At 41.7% G+C, this 21,104-nt stretch overlaps 1 protein-coding gene across 1 annotated transcript in view; it reads right to left on the reverse strand.

Moving 5' to 3' along the window:
• CILP2 (cartilage intermediate layer protein 2) overlaps positions 1–21,104 on the reverse strand; it is an 89,706-nt gene that overhangs the window by 2,751 nt on the left and 65,851 nt on the right. The window contains exons 5-7 of the mRNA XM_077475430.1: positions 20,226–20,504; positions 16,089–16,197; positions 32–189 (exon numbers count right to left, since the gene is read on the reverse strand). Coding sequence (XP_077331556.1) covers positions 32–189; positions 16,089–16,197; positions 20,226–20,504 — 546 coding nt within the window. The remainder of the gene's footprint in view (positions 1–31; positions 190–16,088; positions 16,198–20,225; positions 20,505–21,104) is intronic.

Consider the following 21,104-nt stretch of genomic DNA (forward strand, 5'->3'; position numbering starts at 1 on the left):
ATATATGACAATAAATTCATTGGTTACTTACCTATGACCTTTAGATAGGCTACAGAGGACCTTATAACCCCCACTCCATTGCTTGCCTTGCACTGATATATCCCTCCATGTTTGGCTTCAATGTTTCTTAAAGTTAAACTTTTGTCATACTTGAGTGTGTGTTTGTCCAGCAATGTTCCATTGTGATACCTATAACAGAAAACAAAATATTCAGTAACACGAATAGAAAGAGTTACTTCTAAGTACTGAGTATTGAGTGAAACTAGAAGGCTTGTTCATCATTTCAATTGGTTAATCAAAGGTTCATGAACACTAAGATGAACACACCAATGACTCATTTAGCACATACAGTTGTGCTCATAAGTTTATATATCCTGGCGGAATTTATGATTTCTTGGCAATTTTTCAGAGAATATGAATAACACAAACTTTTCTTTCACTCATGGTTAGTGTTTGGCTGAAGTCATTTATTATCAATCGACTGTGTTTACTCTTTTTAAATAATAATTACCACAGAAATTACCCAAATGACCCTGTTCAAAAGTTTACAAACCCCAGTTCTTAATACTGTGTATTGCCCCCTTTAACATCAATGACATCTTGAAGTCTTTTGTGGTATTTGTGGATGAGACTCTTTATCTTCTCAGATGGTAAAACTGCCCATTCCTCTTGGCAAAAAGCCTCCGGTTCCTGTAGATTCGTGGGCTGTCTAGCATGAGCTGCATGTTTGAGATCTGCCCAGAGTGGCTCAATGATATTGAGGTCAGGAGACTGAGATGGCCACTCCAGAACCTTCACTTTATTCTGCTGTAACCAATAACAGGTCGACCTGGCCTTGTTTTTTGGATCATTGTCATGTTGGAATGTTCAAGTACGTCCCATGCGCAGCTTCCTGTTGATGAATGCAAATGTTCCTCCAGTATTTTTTGATAACATACTGCATTCATCTTGCCATCAATTTTGACCAAATTTTCCATGCCTTTGTAGCTCACACATCCCCAAAACATCAGCGATATACCTCCATGTTTAACAGTAGGAATGGTGTACCTTTCAACATAGGCCTTGTTGACTCCTCTCCAAACGTAGTGTTTATGGTTGTGGCTAAAATTTTGGTCTCATCACTCCAAATGATTTTGTGGCAGAATGTTTGAGGCTTGTCTCTGTGCTGTTTGGTGTATTGTAAGCAGGCGACTTTGTGGCATTTGCATAGTAATGGCTTTCTTCTGGTGACTCAACCATGCAGCCCATCTTTCTTCAGGTGCCTTCTTATTGCGCATCTTGAAACAGCCACATCACATGTTTTTAGAGAGTCCTGTATTTCACCTGAAGTTATTTGTGGGTTTTTCTTTGCATCCCAAACTATTTTCTTGGCAGTTGTGCCTGAAATTTTAGTTGGTCTACCTGACCATATAACAGAACCCCTCATTTTCCACTTCTTGATTAGAGTTTGAACACTGCTGATTGGCATTCTCAATTCCTTGGATATTTTGTATCCCTTTCCTGTTTTATACAGCTCAACTACCTTTTCCCGCAGATGCTTTGACAATTCTTTTGCTTTCCCCATGACTTCAAATCCAGAAACGTCAGCGCAGCACTGGATGAAAGATGCAAGGTCTGTCAGGAGTCCAAAAACTCATTGACCTTTTATACACACACACTACTTACAAGTAAACAAATCACAGGTGAGGATGGTTACCTTTAATAGCCATTCAAACCCCTTTGTGTCAACTTGTGTGCACGTTATCAGGCCAAAATCACCAGGGTATGTAAACTTTTTATCAGGGTCATTTGGGTAGTTTCTGTTGTGATGATTTAAAATGACTGAACATACCCTGTTTCCCTTAAAATAAGACCTAGTGTGATTGTCGGTGATAGCTGCAATAAAAGCCCTACCCCCAAATAAGCCCTAGTTAAAGTCCTTGTAGGTCTTCTTTTCAGGGTAGGGCTTATTTTTGAGGAAACAGAGTAGGGCTTATTTGGGTGGTAGGGCTTATATTGCAGCCAACACCGACAATCACGCTAGGTCTTATTTTAGGGGAAACAGGGTAGTTGATTGATAATAAATGTCTTCATCCAAATGCTAACCATGAGTGAAAGAAAAGTTTTTGTTTTATCATTCAAATTCTCTGAAAAATGGGCAAGAAATCATAAAGTCTGCCAGGATATGTAAACTTATGAGCACAACTGTACATCCCTGGCAAAAATCCAGTTGTTACAATCCTTATCGAATGTCACTTTATACTGGAGGTACTGTATTTTTGTGAACATATAGCCATTTGAAGCAGATTGATCCTTTATTTTGTTGGTTTGCAGGCCCATCTTATGGCAGCTGTGACATGATGAAAGCAAAGTTACAATTCGTGATTATAAAGTGCAAACAGTTTTGACATGATCCCAAGGGTGAACTGAGGGTACACAAACGAAAACAGCAAATGGCTTGTTTACATAGCAAATTCAAACCTTGGTGCCTTTTTTCTATGCATAGAAATACATAGTACAATGTGGTTTCTGTGCAACTGCGGTTTTGGAAAAGGTGCAGGGACCTTTTGCCTGCATTTCTCGCAGGTACAGTAGCCCTTTCATATGACTAGGCTGCTATAACCACATATGTGTGAACCTAGCTTTAGATAAAGAGACTGAGGGCTGACTGTACCTAAGTTGATCCATCTATTAACTTGGGTACAACCAGCCTGCCAGATTTTTAGTATACAATTATTGCCAGCAGCTATAGCTGCTAGTAATAATCACTGTGGTCTTCCAGCCGGGATGGCTCCCAGCGTCCCCACAATAGCTTCGTAGGAGGGATTCCACCATCAACACTGGCTGTGCTGATGGGGGAATCGAACAATTAACAGTGAAGAAAAACGTATCATCTATGGCCTTCCTTAATCTCTGTATCATCTTTCTGTAAGACACCTTTGACACTTTTTTGGGAGCAGTGACATTTATACAGCTATCAGTGCTATAAAAATGCACTGATTACTTTATAAATAACACTGGCAGGGAAGGGATTATAAGTAGGCGGCGATCAAGGGGTTAAGTGTGTTCTAGAGAGGTGTTTCTAATTGTGGGGGGAGGGGACTGAGTGGGAGTACAGAGAGATCGCTGTTCATAATCACTAGGAACAGACGATCACTCTGTACATCCCTGTCAAAACGCTCTGGCTCTCTGTCGAGTGAATACACGTGGCCGGCAGACATTGTGGCCACCAGCCACTCACATCAGCTCCCCCGCCGACCTGCCGCAGTATATTGACCTGCTAATTGATAATTGATAATTGGCTGCGAGTAACGTAAAAATTGTTATCAGCTACATTTTATTATCCAGGGCTTCTACTATCAGAAAAAAATTATAAATGTTTTAGGGTTCCTAAGTAATTTCCTAGCAAAAAAGGCTGATTTGAATGTGTGTGAAAAATAAAAAAATTGCACGGGATAGCAAGTAGTTAAATAAATGTATTCAAGGGTGTATTCTAAAAATGTATGTATGCGTGTAATCAAAAAAATGCTTTCAGCTTCCTCAAAATCTCCAAATTCTTCTTTTTTTTCTTTCTGCTATGATAAGACTCCCTATTAGAGGAGTTATATATTTGTTTCCCTTTGCCCTACTGTACAAAGGTATATAGCCACCCTCTCTTAGTCGCTCCAAAGAAGAATTACAGACTATATTCTATGGACTCAGGGACGTGTAGTGTTCACAGAAATGAACTAATGTGTTCAAAACATGGGAAACTGAGGGGGAAAAGGAAAGGTTTGTGAGCTCACATAGGATGTTACAAGAAGGCAGAAAAACTGAGTTAACCTCCCTGGCGGTACGATTATTTCGGATTTTAGGTGCTAAAAGTGGTACAATTATTTTGCATGAAAATTTGGTGTTTTATATTTCTAGTCCTGTAATTTTTAGCAATAACTGTCCAAACCAGAGTCTAGCAGAGATCCCGGGTATGATAAAGTTTGAAAAATGAAATCATAAATTATAATATAATAAATAATTATAAATAATTATACCAAATAATAATATAACAATAATAAAAATGATTCAATAATGTAATCAAATCAAAAACACTGAAATTTGCTCAGTTGCAGAATTGTCGCTGTCATTACTTTTCAGTATTTGATGACGGATCTCCCCACAAATCACTATTGCTCAATTCTGCAAGTGATTCTAATTTATTATCGCTGTTTTCTAGCTGGTCTAAAATCATTTTTGATGTAAAGGGACAGTTTTGGTTGCTATGGACAATCTCCAGTTTCCAGGCATAAAGAACAGTTTTTATAATATAAAACTGCATGCAGGACACTGGGCAGACCACTAGGGACAAAGGGGAGGTGAAATATTTACATACAGCAATGTAATCTGTAAGATTACATTATACTGTAGGTATAGTGAGTGTTTTACTTTTTGAATTTGGCGCCGATCTCCGTCCCCGTGCGTCGCAACACTCGCAGGGTACGGAGCTCGGCTCCGTGATAGATCGTGCGAGACACGGCTCGCTCGTACAGCGCAGGGACATCGCTTGATCCGAGGGAGAAGGTAAGTAAACGTCCTCCTGGATCCAGCGATGCGGTCCCGAGTATGGCTCGGGGTTACTGATTGTGGTATAAAAATTCCACCCCGAGCCAGACTCGGGAATAACGTCAGGGGGGTTAAGCCCCATACACACTATCAGATTTTCTGCAGATTTTTTCCTTTGGATTTACCAAAACCATGTAGTGCAAGGGCCTGCCTGATTGCATACACATTGAAACTCCTAAGGTCTGACCTCATATTATATGGTTTTGGTAAATCTGAAGGAAAAAATCTGCAGAAAATCTGATCCTGTGTGGGGCATAAGAAATAATTTCATTAAATAGTTGATGTATATGGATTCTTTTTGGAGAATAAGGATATTATTTATTGTCACTTTAACAGGATGTACAATTCAGCAATAAACAGCTGTGCAGATATAAATCCTTGCCTCAATTAGACCAAAAAGTATCGAAGGTGCCGCATCTCTAATAATTGAAACAATAAGAAAAACATATGGAATGGGACTTTTAAGACACCAAACTTACAACACAATAATTATACATATAAAAAGAAGATTTTATTATTGTTCCATTATTAAAAAACAGGACCAAAAGGTCCAATATTCTTAATAAAAACAGGTATGCACAGAATAGATAAGCAATATATATTGATAACAACCACACAGAACATATTCCATGTGTGGTCTTAAAGAGGAACTGCAGCCTGCTCACATAATTTGTAATAAAAACATATTTACCATTCTGAAGCTTCCCTCCAACCACTTTTCACATTATTTTATATATACTGTGATTCTGTAATTGCCAAATATGCTGCAGAAATCTCCCTCCACTGAGTCTGGCTGCATTGATTTTAACTGTGGGCAGCTGAAGCTGCTGCCTGTTTACTTCCTGTATTTACACAGACACACATAGGCACACCTCCAGCTCTGCAGCCATGCAGCTATCATTGGCCCTCTTATGACTCATCCAGGTAAACTCTCACGAGATTGAGAGAGAGAGCTATGCATGATGTCATAAGCCTAGGCTTTTTACCAGACAAGAAACAGGAAGTGGGCTGTATAAGATATTTACTGGCAGAAAAAAAAAAGTTTTACTATCCAAAGTTAAAACAACAAGGGCAGAAGATTTAATAGATGGAAATAGATGGAAAGTTGAAAAAATGACTGAAGGTCCTCTTTAAATATACATTAATGTTGCAGATTCTACCACTTTACCAACACCCTGACGAAAACTCATATTCTCTAAGCCTTGTACACACGGTCGGAGATTCCGACAACCAAATCCGTCAGAGTTATTCCGACGGATTAATTCCGGAAGAGGTCCGGAAGTGATGTTGCATACACATGGTTGGACTAAGTTGTCGGAAAATCTGCATAACGTGATGACGTTATTTCGTTAGGACGGGACTACGTTCAGGCTAGTAGCCAATAGCTTTGGTCTAGGAATTTGATCTGAGCATGCGTGGCACCTTGTCCGATCGGAGCATTTTGTCAGAAAATATTTCCGGCAAGTTGGAAAAGTTGGTCCGACGGATATTCCGACGGAAACAGTCCGATGCAAACCACACACAGTCGGAATATCCGACAAAACGCTCCGATAGGAAACATTCCGACGGAATCTCCGACCGTGCGTACAAGGGCTAAGAGTTGAAACACATTGGACTTATTGTCACAATACAATGTGGTTCTCAATGTGGTTGTGTGTGGTTGTTCTCAATACATATTGATTAACTGTTCTGTACATATCTGTTTTTAATAAGAATATTGGACATTTTGGTCCTGTTTTTTAATGATGGGACAACAATAAAATGTGCTTTTTATATTTATTGTGTTGTAAATTTGGTGCTTTGAAAGTCCCATTCCATATGTTTTACTTATTGTTTAAATTATTAGGGATGTGGCACCTTCGATACTTTTTGTTCTAATTGAGGCAAGGATTTATATCTGCGCAGCTGTTTACTGCTGAATATTACATCCTGTTAAAGTGACAATAAATAATATCCTTATTCTCCAAAAAGAATCCATACACATCAACTACTTAATGAAATTATTTTTTATAACATCCTATGTGAGCAGTGGCGTAACTAGAACCTTCAGGGCCCCGATGCAAGAAACCACGAAGGGCCCCCCTGAACCCCAGCCAGGGCCCTTCCCTCCGAGTCCAGCGGTGGAACTCCAGGGCGTGGTCACAGGTATGACCTTTGTGAGCCCTGTAGTTCCACCACTGGTATCAGTAGTTTTTTTTAATTACATTTTTTTAAATTTTTAGCTGCCCCATTGGGGGACTGTCCCTAGGCAGGATGGGGTCCCCCTCCCCAGAAGAGATGAGGTCCTTTTCTCCAGGGAATATGAAGTTACTGCCCCGGGTGAGAAGGGGTCCCTGTCCCCAGGGGAGGTGGGGGTCCCTGTCCCCATGTGAGAAGGGGTCCCTGTCCCCAGGGGGAGATGGAGGGGGTATGTAATGGTGTGTGGAGGATGGGGTCCTCTCACTCACCATGACCAAGCTGTAGGCCGAGCACTCATCCATGTTGGCCTGGGCTCCATCCAGTGTGCTGAACGGGTGATCAGCATATCTCCCAGAAAGACCTTTCATCATCTGTGTATGACGGGGGAGGAGGGGGGCTGGCAGACAAGCCTGCAGTGTCCTCCGGGGAGCCGGCTCTCATAGGGCTGCACTGCATCTGTGTGCTTAAAGTTTGTTTACCCGGGAGAAGTATGCAGTGCAGTGTGGGCCGGACTCGGGAGGGCGGGACTCTGGCTGGGGAGAACAGACATCGGATTGAGCGGCAATGCATGGAGCAGGAGAGGGGTACTCTGAGGAGCCGGCCAAGGACACAGGTCATGCGGGGAATGCACAACTAAAGAGCAGCCAGTGCGATAGTCGAGCATGGAGCTCTGCTAGTCACCCTCCACCTCCAGCCACCCGTGTGCATGGTGCACTGGTACCCCTAGCTGCCTATGCTGCTGCCAGCCATATGTAGAGGGGGCTGCATGGGCCCCCTGAATCACAGGGCCCGGTTGCAGTCGCAACTGCTGCACCCCCTATAGTTACGCCCCTGTATGTGAGCTCACAAACCTTTCCTTTTCCCCCTCAGTTGTAAGTTTGGTGTCTTGTCTGTCCATAAGTTGTTATTGTTTAAAGCTGTGCAGATATATGTAACAGCAAAAAGACAATATCCAGTGCTTCTTGATATTATGTTAATCCTGAGCAGTTTACAAAACCTGTTGTCTTATTCTGCCTACATGCTTAAATAGCATATAGGAGTGTTTGATGAGTTTGTACATATTTTTTATTTTATTATTTATGGCCAGTAGTAAGAAATATAGTTTTTGACCAGGTATATAAGAAATATTGGGGGCGTGTCCGGACCAGGAGCAAGGAGGACGTGCGGTGGCTGAGCTCCGTAAGGGCCGGGAGAAATCCACCGCCATCCACCGCCATCCACCGCCGTCCACCCCTTAAAACCGGGGATAATAAGATACCTGACCTGTGCTGAGCCCGGGGACCGCGGATCTGTCCCCAGGAGGCCATCCGATGGGGCATATCTAACCCTAGCGGCATACCCATACCGGCCGCATCGCGGAGCACCCGGCGCCATATTGCGGCCTACAAGTTCACCGGCCCACGCCAGCCTCTGCCGCAGCGCCACTGGAGTAAGGAGGCAGCGTGGTCGGCGGACAAACACCGCCGCTCACCCGGAGACATCGCGGGGCACAACGGGGCACAGCGTCCAGCGGACTCCCGGAGCGATCATCCAGGCCCTGGAACCGGCCTACACCATCCCCAGGCTGCAGTGAGTACAAACGCGGCCCACCCCCCTCACGGCGGACTTGTTTCACTATATTTAGTGGGCGCAAACACTCCATGCTGATCTGGGAAGCAGATACTGGGGGCATAGGACTCAAATAAAGTGGAGCACAGCTACACGGCCACCAGAGTAAGGAAAGCCTGAGGCTCCGGCCTACTCACTGGAGACGGCGGCCATCTTGCTACTCCAAGCACACCCTGCATCTCCCCAATTAGCTCTGCTTGGACTATAATCATTTAATTCTACCCCAGCACAACCCCAGCACTGGTGCATACCCCACTAGTAATACAGTTCTCCTACCCAAGAACTGGCAAACTCTATCACAGGGGCAGTGGCCTGGTGAACAACACACATGACTGTAATGTAGAAAAAACCTGGTGACCAGAGGGGCCTGTGCACTGAAAACAGACCTGATAGACGAATATGTCCACGCAATCAAGGAGAAGCACACACAGCCATATTCTCCATTCTCTGGGAACACCCCAGAAGAAAAAAAAGAACTCGCCAGCAAACCTTAGCAAGTTCAAATATTGTGGAGGGAGTAAAAGCTCCAAAATGGCCCTGACACAGAGAAACAGTGTAGTTGAAGATACGGAAGACGACGAAGTCTCCATACCAGCATCTGAAGACTCAGCCGCAGGCAACGGTAAAAACAACCAACTTCTTACCTACGCAGCTATGACAGACATTGCCGCTGATATTAAAAGCTCTTTTGCTGCAGCAATCACAGATATTAAAACCGAGCTAATGAGACTAACTGAGCAAATGGCAATCTCAGACAGAGCTGGGAAAAGGAGGGACAGAGCACTGGTCAGACTGGACGATATTACGAATTCGCACTCCCAACATTTGATCGATATGAACAGGCAGATTGAAGACCTGGACAACCGTGGTAGACGGAACAATATCAGGATCAGAGGAGTGCCTGAAACGGTATCCCCAGACCAAATTAGATTAGCCCTAACCGCTATCTTCAATACTCTTATCGAACAGCCGGAACAATCCCCCATCGAATTTGACAGGGCACACAGGGCTCTCAGACCCAGAGCGCAGGACGGTATCCCCCCAAGAGACATCATCTGCTGCCTATCTAACTTCAGCTTGAAGGAAGACATTCTCCAAAAAGCACAGATGAAGGAAAGGATAGTGCATGAAGAAGCCACGATTCAACTTTTTCAAGACCTTTCACCCATCACACTTAAAAATAAAAGAGCACTACGTCCACTTCTAGAAGTACTGAAGCAAAAAGGAATTAACTACAGATAGAAATTCCCATTTACGCTACAAGCAAACTTCCTGGGGAAACAACAGATGCTAAAAGTCCCTGATGACCTCCAAAAATTCTGTGAGGAACTACAAATTACACCGCTGGAACTTCCGGACTGGTATGCTGAATTCCTCACACCACCGGCAATTAACAACCCACAATTCTCAGCGGGACCTCCTCACGCGCAATCACCTTATCAGCTAGGCAAGCACCGCAGAAGCACTGACAGACACAACTTCGAGTCCCCAGCATCCTCTAAAAGTGCCAGGAGCCCGAGAGCAAGGGAGCCAAGAGGCTACTGAAGTGGCCACAATTCCTACAATACATATCTCGGCTTGAAGCGAGTTATTACCCGGTTTCCTGGTATAACACTTTGATATGGCGCAACCCACCTTGTTTTGTTCTGTTTTTTGAGCGTCTCGTCCATTATCCCACCTGGCGGCTGTGACTATTTTTCTGCAACAGGGGAGCCCACAACCCTAAGAGCTAAAAGTTCACAATCCAAGGCTGCTCTCTGAGATCCACATTTGCAAATGTTACGAACTGTCTATCTGTAGCCCCCCCCCCCCCCTTTTTTTTTTTTCTTTCCCTAAATATGGTTTAATCTACATACTCTGCGGAGAGACTATAATATCCTGCAGCAATGCCATTCACTTCTATTTTATTATGCTTTAACTTTTATCTTTTATTTAGGTTCTGAAATTGGCAAAAGTGTCAAGCGTCTTGCATGTCGCCACTTGCATGTGTGACTTTCCCCCACATCCCCCGAGATGGTGTCTCTCTTATGACTGCAGAACCGTGAGTAACATTGCACGAGTCAACGCTTTACATTCCCCTCCCCCAACATAACAAGGGGGAAAGTATACCCTAGCGACTCATGGCAGGGAGCAGCGACCGGTTGACCCTAAGGACACTATTTAATATATCTTGACTGCACCTTCTTTATGCATAACCCAGGCAACCATCAGCGAAGTTCCTCCTCCCTAACCCGCTTAGACTTATCTTGCTTTGGGACTGTAAGAATGGACTGGACCTATATGGGACGGAAACCAAGCTGTGCCTTACTGTGGAAATAGACACGCCGTTATGGATCTTGTGACTCCCCTACTTGATGTGGGAAACTCACCGTCCTTGCACGGGGATTAAAGTGCCCCCAGGGTACACAGGGGCATCTAGTCCTCAGTATGCAATAAGGAGAGGTGAAAGTCAAATGCTCAGGATTTGGGTTAAAAGTTTAAAGTTTTTTAAGCTAGTAATTGTTATACAGCCTGGCACCTAGGCCATCGTTTCTTTTGAATGGTTTATACTGTGTTTATAATGTTAATCTCTTCTGCAAACTGGTTAATGGCAACTCGTACACCCCCTTCCCCTCTCTCCCCCCATTACTCAAGTCTACTGTAGCTTATAATAGTTGCTAATAGATGGTCTCAGATACCTTACCTACAGATAACCTCTTGATGAGGCTTAGAACTGGAAGCTGTGACGGGCCCCTCCACTGGTCACCTTCATCACTGCTACAGAGCAGTCCAAAGAAACAGTCGTTGTTAGACTGCCTACTGATCACCTCCCACTCTCCCCCAAAGGGAAAGTACTACCACATACGCACGTTAGTTAAATCCCAAACTGACCCACCACCAACTGGTGGCTGGTGGGTACTCCTCATCTTATACCCTAACCACTTACGTCTTTTATCCTCCCCCCTCACCTTACTCCCCTTCCTCCCTACTCCCACCCCCCCTTCTTACCCCCACGCACGTTCACAATCTCCTTCTCAGACCCAAAGCATCGTATCCTAACACTCTCTGTGTCGCTAACTTCTTTTGTGAAAACCACTCACAGACGCAGCTTCTCCAGAACCCACCCATCCTAGATTAAAGGCCAGGATGGCATATGCTTTTTTAGGGAAAACACCAACTCTTATCTCACATAATGTAAATGGTCTGAATACTCCTAAATTGTCTAGAGAACTTAAAAAAGTACGCCCCTTAGTGGTATTCCTACAAGAAACCCACTTCAAAGATAAGAGTATTCCTAAACTCACTGACAACGTATACACAAAAGTTTACCACTCTACCAACCCCCATGCTAAAACAAAAGGAGTGTCCATCCTTTTGAACAAAGACGCGCCCTTTGACCTGAAACAACAACTTATCGATCCTGAGGGAAGATATTTGTTTCTGAAGGGCACCTGGGAGGGATCCCCTATAACACTTGCTAATGTGTACTTCCCAAATACTTCCCATGTGCCATTCTGTAGCAAAATAATTGAAGAACTTAAATGGTTTGCGGAGGGGTGTGTTCTTCTGGGCGGGGACTTTCACATTCCTCTTTTCCCCCTCAGGGATACCTCCTCTGGACACACCCACGTCAGTTATAGGCTTCTCAAACGAATGAAATCACTACTGCAGTCTCTGACTCTGGTTGATGCATGGAGATCCATCCATCCATCAGAGAAGGACTTTACCTTTTTTTCCGCACCTCACAAACGATATTCAAGAATTGACCTGATCTTCGTCTCACAAAGAGACCTGGGCAGTTTACTTGCAGTCGAGATAGGCATTATTGCCCTTTCTGACCATGCACCCACGGCTATCTCAATAGAACTGGGTGCACACCGCAAACCTGCATTTAATTGGAGACTCAACCCTACACTCCTCACTGACCCAATAGTGAAAGATGATATCCACAACACGATTAATGCATACTTCCGCAACAACATTGACAATGATACAAACCCGCTAAACAACTGGGAAGCCCACAAATCAGTAGTGAGGGGTGAACTGATAAAATGGGGCGCCAGGAAGAAAAGGGAAAGAGAGGGAGAAATTACAAAACTATCCCAGCAAATTGCTAACTTGGAATTACATAAGCAATCTCACTCTCTCCGGGTAGAAGAGCAACTGACCGAATGCAGAAAGGCACTACGCCTTTTACTAGATCTCAAAATTAAAAGATCCCTGTTTTTCAAAAAAAATATTTTCTACGAGCAAGGGGACAAGAGTGGGAAACAACTAGCTAAGGCCCTGAAAGAAGCAACATTATCAAGTCATACACATGCCATAAGGGACAAAGAGGGGACTCTGAAATATAAGTCTAAAGAAATGCCAGACCTGTTTCACAATTATTATGCCAAATTATACGACCTGCCGGCCCAACACAAACCATCCCACATAACTCAGACAAAACAAGAAGCAATCAAAGACTTTTTGGGACATAGTAATTTACCTTCCCTGGCAAGCGAGGACGCACACAGACTGGATGACCCTATAACTATATCAGAAATCTCAGACGCAATATTAGATTTAAAAACAGGAAAGAGCCCTGGCCCTGATGGTTTTACATCACAATACTATAAGACATACACAATCTCCCTCTTGAAACCTCTCCAATCTGCTTTTAACTTTCTAGCAAAAAACAGAAACAACTCCAATTCATTCCTAATGGCACACATAGCTGTGATCCCCAAACCGAACAAGGACCACTCCGACTGCGCAAACTTCAGACCCATCTCACTCCTAAATGTTGATCTCAAGATCCTGGCCAAAATACTTGCCAATAGATTAAAATCCCTTCTGGCAAAGATCATAGGCCCGGAACAAGTGGGATTCATGCCAGGTAGGGAAGCTCGTGACAACACCACTAAGGCACTGAATCTAATCCACTTTGCTCAAACCTCTAAAACAGCTGGAATATTGCTTTCCACTGACGCAGAAAAGGCTTTCGATAGAGTCTCCTGGGATTACATGATGGACACCTGTGCCCATATTGGACTAAGGGAAAACATGCTATCATGGATCTCGGCCTTCTATCGTAATCCCCAGGCCCAAATTAAAGTAAATAATATACTCTCTGACCCCATCTCGATCCACAATGGAACACGCCAAGGATGTCCTCTATCACCACTCCTCTTCATCATCACCTTAGAACCCCTAATAAGAACAATCAATTTACATAGAGATATTCAGGGCTTCATAGTAAACGAAAGAGAATACAAAATAGCCGCATATGCGGATGACCTTTTACTCTTCATCACCAACCCACATATATCCTTACCAAACCTTCAAAAAGTGTTTCAAACCTTCGGGTTTATTTCTAATTTTAAAGTGAATCAATCGAAATCTGAAGCACTCAACCTTACCCTCCCACCTGATCAACTTAAGAGACTGAAAGACAACTACCCTTATAAATGGGAACAGTCTGCACTCAAATACTTAGGAATAAACTTAACTAGCAACCTCGATGCTTTATACAACTCCAACTTTAAGCCTCTATTGTCCACAATAACGAAAGACCTGCTGAGGTGGCAACCGAAAAAATTCTCATGGTTTGGTAGGGTGTCTATTTTGAAGATGACGATACTGCCTAGACTATTGTACCTATTCAATGCTCTACCCATAAAAATTCCGGAAACCTTTTTTAGCACTCTTCTTAAAGCACAGAGAAGCTTCCTCTGGGCAGACAGAAAACCCAGAATCAATTTCACTTTACTAACGCTTCCCAAAAGTAGGGGGGGTATGGGTTTTCCTGATTTTAAGAAATACTTTCAGGCTGCACACATCACCAGACTCATAGACTGGCACTGCCACGGGACAAATAAAGATTGGGTCCAATTAGAAAGCAACCTAACCTTACATAAAACGCTATACTATCCATGGTCCATACACTCCAAAAAGGATAAGCAGATAGGACACCCACTGATCGAAAACACAATCAATGTTTGGCACAAAATAGCGAGTCTATACAAAATCGCATCCATCCCGGGCCCACTGACACCGCTTGCCAATAACCCTGATTTCCTGCCGGGTATACACCACAAACTGCCAAGTGACCTTCTCATTCACCACTGCATGACAAACTCGAAAATTAAAACATTTGACGCACTTAGCTCCGAGGTGGGCAGGACATTTCCTGGCATTTGGTTTTACATGCAATTATGGGACTTTGTGGTAAACAGTAAGCACAAATCTAAATTTAAACTCCCGTTGACGCAACTGGAATCCATATGCTTAAAAAGATCACCAGTAGCTCACACCACGTCCCTTGCCTACTCATGGCTAAATTGTACGCCACACGTGGATAACAATAGGCACAAAAAGAAGTGGGAACGTGACCTTAAAATTAAAATCTCAGAAAAACAATGGGAAAAGGTGTGTATTTTGACACACAAATGCTCGTTAAGCTCCAAATACCAAGAGATTTCCTATAAGGTCCTCACTCGGTGGTATACGTCACCACAAAATGCTGGGAGATGGTCTCACCCCACCTCGCATAAATGTTGGAGATGTAAAACTTGTATAGGCTCATTTATACATATTTGGTGGGATTGTCCTCTCATCAGCACCTACTGGGATGAAATTAAGACATGGACAAAACATATAACGGAAACTAATCTCGAACTAAACGCAGCCGCATGCCTGATCAATTTAGTCCCAACTACCTTAAGTCGGTACAAAAAATCGCTCTCTAGACACCTACTCGTTGCTGCGAAAACACTCATACCTTTAACAAAACAGCACATCCTTTAACAAAACCTGGCAGCCTTGGCTGGCTTTTACCCTCTCTTCCGATTACCAATTACTTATGGGTTGAATTTCCCTTCCCCATTACTCTACGGAGGAAAAGGAGATAGAAAGGAGAAAACCGACTGAATGAGTTATATATACTCCTATTAGACACACACCTAACCTAAAGAAATGAACCCTAGTGCGATGGTATCCCCCCTTGGCCTCCAACCCCCTTTACCCTATACCTGTGATGGTGAACCTTGGCACCCCAGATGTTTTGGAACTACATTTCCCATGATGCTCATGCACTCTGCAGTGTAGTGGAGCATCATGGGAAATGTAGTTTCAAAACATCAGGAGTGCCAAGGTTCGCCATCACTGCCCTATACCCTCTTTCACCCTTCCCCAAATACATAACCTATCCTGTGGTATCACTAGTTTCTATCTTATCTATTTGATTTGGTTTTATCTTCTGTTCTAATTGAGATAAATGGTTACAACATACATGCTACCTTATTATATCAATGCTTGTATACATTCCATTGTTGACAACATTTATAATTTCATGCTAATTGTAAACCTGAATATATTTTCAATAAAACCTTTTTTTGATTGTAAAAAAAAAAATATATATTATACAGAAATATTGTGAATCTTCTATTCAAACAGCAGATGGAGCACTAGCTTCCTATTTATATTTTTAACTTTATTCAATTTCCTTTTCAGCTGTGCGAAAAGAAGACTGTTGATCAGAGAATTTAATCAGAGTCATCAGAGCAGCATCTCTTCACTTCTCAGATGGTTTAGTCCAGGGTTTCAATCAGACAAACAGAGCCTCAACGCAAGCTGTTATTGAAAATGGAATTATTGAATAATCATTTTTAATTTATTGTTATAGACACACATTATCTGTGCACTATTCAGCAGTGTTCTGGCTACAGCTGTTCTGTAGTATTTTAATAAATACATTTTATTCTTACCAGTAATATTTAGTGGGAACTGGATTTCCAGTTGCTTCACAGCACAGGGTCACTTTGTGTCCTATTCTTCTGATTTTTGAGTAGGGATTTTGTACCATGTATGGTTTTTCTGAAAAAATTATTATAAGTACTATAACACAGTTACATCAGCTAAGAATCAGCAATTAATCTTTCCTTTTAAACAACATCAAAGTTATCTGTTTATGGAATTTCATGGGAATCTATCATTATTCTGTATTTTCGGCTAATGTCTGTTATAAAGCCTTTGGATACTTTACCCAGTCACTCATTGCAAAGTAAAAAAAAAATTAACAACACTAGTTTAAAAAACATTATTTTTTCTGAAATATTAATAACTCCCCCCATTTACCACTTTATAATAAAAAGCTAAAATATGGGCCTACAAGGCTTTCATTCCTCCTGTCTTTTGGGCTGTCTGGATCTTTAAAAACTCTACCTGTAAACCTTTTCATGTTTGCATAAAAAGATATCCAACCCTTCAAGGAATAGAGCAAAATTTACTTTGCAAAAATAATTTACACTTAAACAGGAAGTAAACTCTGATGAGTTTACTTCCTCTTTGTCTCCCTGCAAAGGTAAAGCATAATGGGCTACTATGCATCACATAGTAGCCCATTATGTGTCACTTACCTGACACAGGAGCCAGCGATGTCACCGATGTCCCCTGTAGCACGGAGCATCCATCTTCTTCCGGGTATCGCTGCTTCGGCCACTCACAGCGCCGGAGCAGCGATGACGTCACTTCCGCGCACGGGAGCCGCCAGTAACGGCATATCGCCCTTAGCAGCGGCATACTCAGTGCGCCTGCGCGCTGCTGTCTACGGTGCATACGCCGTAGACAGCGGTGCCTGTCTTTTTGTAAATATCTCCTAAACCGTGTAGGTTTAGAAGATATTTCTTGAACCTACAGGTAAGCCTTAACCTCCCTGGCGGTACGATTATTTCGGATTTTAGGTGCTAAAAGCGGTACCATTATTTTGCATGAAAATTTGGCGTTTTATATTGTAGTCCTGCAATTCTTAGGAATAACTCTCTTAAATCTGTCCAAACCAGAGTCTAGCAGACATCCCGGGTATGATAAAGTTTGAAAAATTAAATCATAAATTATAATATAATAAATAATTATAAATAATTGTACCAAATAATAATATAACAATAATAAAAATTATTCAATAATGTAATCAAATCAAAAACACTGAAATTTGCTCAGTTGCAGAATTGTCACTGTCATTACTTTTCAGTATTTGATGACGGATCTCCCCACAAATCGCTATCGCTTAATTCTGCGAGTGATTCTAATTTATTATCGCTGTTTTCTAGCTGGTCTAAAATCATTTTTGATGTACAGTGACAGTTTGGTTGCTATGGGCAATCTCCAGTTTCCAGGCATAAAGAACAGTTTTTATTATATAAAACTGCATGCAGGACACTGGGCAGACCACTAGGGACAACGGGGATGTGAAATATTTACATACAGCAATGTAATCTGTAAGATTACATTATACTGTATGTATACTGTTTGTTTCACTTTTTGAATTTGGCGCCGATCTCCGTGCCCGTGCGTCGCAACGCTCGCAGGGCACGGAGATCGGCGATGTAATGCATCGAGCGAGACACGGCTCGCTCGTACAGCGGGGAGACAACGCTGGATCCGAGGGAGAAGGTAAGTAAACCTCCTCCTGGATCCAGCGACGCTGTCCCGAGTCTGACTCGGGGATACCGCTTTTGGTATAAAAAATCCACCCCGAGTCAGACTCGGGAATACCGTCAGGGGGGTTAATCTAGGCTTACCTGTAGGTCAAAGTGGTTTGTAAGGGTTTACAACCACTTTAAGCCCCGTATACACATGCGAAAAAGTCAGGAGACATTGGTCGGTTAAAAAAAAAAAAACAGCCGGCATTCGCCCCATGTGTATGCCACCCTGTCCAACAGAAGACAGCTTCTGTCGAATGAGTATGCTAGAAAACCAGCAGCCAGCTGACTCCCGATCAGCACTATGGCGGAGATTGCTGATCGGTGTGTTCTGTCTGGGAGAGCCTTCTCACTGTCAGAACACCACAGTTCAGCAAGGGAGATCACTATATTAATTTTCCATGGTTAGTACAGCGGCTCCGACTGGAACTGACATTTTTTTTTTGCTAGGCTGAACAGATGGTGAATGCGGTGAAGCTTTGCTGACTTCAAACATAAACTTAGCTTCTCCTCATTCACTAAAATCAAAAAAAAATTTACTTTAAAAAGTCAACATGCTTTACTCATTTAGTAAATCAACCCAAATGGTTTAAATGTTAATATATAGTGTATTCATAACAGAATGTGTAGCACAGGAATTTAGCAAGAGTGTAACCCAATCCCCACTCCATCCGAAACAAAAAAGATGGATTTTTTTCTGGAAACATAAAGTTTCTGTAGGAGATGCAGAATGCAGAACGCCTATAGACATTTGGATGTTTTCTGATTCATTCACTATCTGGAATGGTCTTTAATTATCAGCTGTCTATGGGAAATCTATATATTGTATTTATTGTATACACAGGGTTGAGAATTGGCTATGCAAACAATTTAAAGATTGCATTTAGCTTGATAAATCACTTTCAACAGAGGTATTCAGCATAGGAATTAAAGTGATCTATATATCACTATATTTATATCTAACTAGAATTAATCTATAATGCATATAGCTTAACCACTTGCCTCCCAAGCCAATTCTGACACTTCTCTCCTACATGTAAAAAATCTTCTTTTTTTTTTTTTGCTAGAAATTTACTCAGAACCCTCAAACATTATATGGGTTTTTTTAGCAGAAAATGGTGGTTGTTGCAACTTTTTATGTCGCATAGTATCTGTACAGCAATTTTTCAACTGCGTTTTTTTGAAAAAAAGTTTTATGAATAAAAAAATTAAAAAAAGAACACCAAAGTTAGCCCCATTTTTGCATAATGTAAAAGATGTTTACATCTGCCGAGGCTGGACGTGTCGCCTCTGAAGGTCATAGAGATTGCCGGGAGCCATCTGATCCTCAGTCAGCTCTATGGTAAATGGGGGATGTCCCCTCCCGCCGCCTGTAAAAATAATCAAGCGGCTAAACAGCCGCTATGTATGTTTTTACAGTATAGGGAATCGCTGGCAGAAAAAGAAGATAAATGAATGATACCTGCAGCTGCAGGCATCATTCACACATCCCCACTCAAAGTTCACAATGTCATATGACGTCATTGGGCAGGAGGTGGTAAAAGTGATACTAAACACACACTGTTTAATTTGCATTGTCCCTTCTATTTTTGTATGTGGATTATGGCACTGTGATTATTTTAATTTAAAAAAATTGAAGTACCCTTTTCCTAATCAATAGCTGTCACATGACTCAGCTCTTTCCCAGCCTGTCTGAAGGGGAACATTAGCAGGAGGAGCTCCTAGTCCTCTGTTGCCAGTCACATGTTCAAACTAAAAAAAAAAAAAAAACAGCCTTTGGCGTATCAAATTAACTTTTTAAATTTGTCATACAAATATATATTTAAAATCAAATCATGGTGGGGGTAGATTTCTGCCAGTCACAAGCTGTGTAACGTCTCTCCAACCTGTGTCTTAGAATAAGAGGGAGATGAAGCCTCCATCAATCTACATGTAAAAACCGTCCGCATAGTGTTTAGCTGGTTAGTGACCATGGAGGAGGAGAGAAGGTGTCGGCTGTCATCTAACACTATATACACCCACATTTGTTCTATAGTTACATGGGCTGCTCAGATGTGATAGGGAGGAAATGCTCAGCATAGAAACTCCCTGAAAACTGAGCATGTGCAGTAGCTTCCAACACTGCTCTACAAAATCCCTAGCTGAATCTGGGATTTGGACAGAAGGGGGAGATGGAGAACAGCAGGATCAACCAGTTTTTTTGCAGAATACAGAAAAATAATCTCATTGTGACTGAGTGAGTATGAATAGCATGTATTACACCATTTATTGTTAGTTTTTTATGATGTGGGTTTAGTGACACTTTAAGTACTCATATATCTGGTTGTTATAGGTTGGTGAACTATGAAGTTCAGAGTTGCTCTCTGCACAGCATTATTGAATCATTTAGCTGTTAATAAATGTATACATTTTCAACTGAATTACCCAATTTCTTTAAAGCAGCTTCAAAATAGGAGACGTTAGGTTCCTTCCTCGTGCTTTGCAAGGTTACAGAAGAGAATCCATCCATCTTTATAGTGATATTTGATGGAGTATCCATACAGACCCCTTTTAACATAAACAAGCCACGTTGGTCTGTTGCACCCAGAATCTTCTTATTTGTGAACACCTTGGCATTGTGAAGGACAAAGCCGTGTATGCTCTGGATTTTACCCAACAAAGTGTGATTGCTGCAATGACACCCAGGACACAATTCTGAGTTTTCTGTTGAAAGAAAAGGAAAAACTTTCAATAAATAGATATCTTTCATACAAAGGCTAGAAACACATATTCATTACTTCTGGTCTGGAAAATCAATAAAATTCACCAATAACTATACAGTGCAAGGGACTACCTGATTAGATATCATTTAGATGAAATATTTAGATGGAGCCTTAAACTAAATATTTCTTACCAATTTTCACTAATCTAACAGATCAAATAAAAGAGAGTGTGAGAGCCTACCTAAGCAATTAATTGAATTTATTTCCAATCAGATAGTCTATAGTACTGCACAATTTGAGATTATAAATCTAAAGAAAAATTAACAATCCCATTTTAATAAGTGTGGGCAGCTTTAAAATGCTAATTTATTCAAATTAATTTGAATAAATATAATATTTTATATTATAAATACATGTATAATACATTCAGAATAAAAATTATATTTTAATCATTTTAAGTTTAATACATGAAATTAAATTACATTACATCACATTATAGAACTTTCATGCTAAAATAAAATAAATTTATGGGAAGAAAATGGTACATGTTAAGCCACAGCATTCAGTAAGATACTATCTTGTATTCCCTATTCTTTGCTAC

The sequence above is a fragment of the Lithobates pipiens genome, unplaced genomic scaffold (assembly GCF_037356315.1).
Source record: "Lithobates pipiens isolate NorthernLeopardFrog02 unplaced genomic scaffold, aLitPip1_a1.2 Scaffold_13, whole genome shotgun sequence".
Lineage (NCBI taxonomy): Eukaryota > Metazoa > Chordata > Amphibia > Anura > Ranidae > Lithobates > Lithobates pipiens.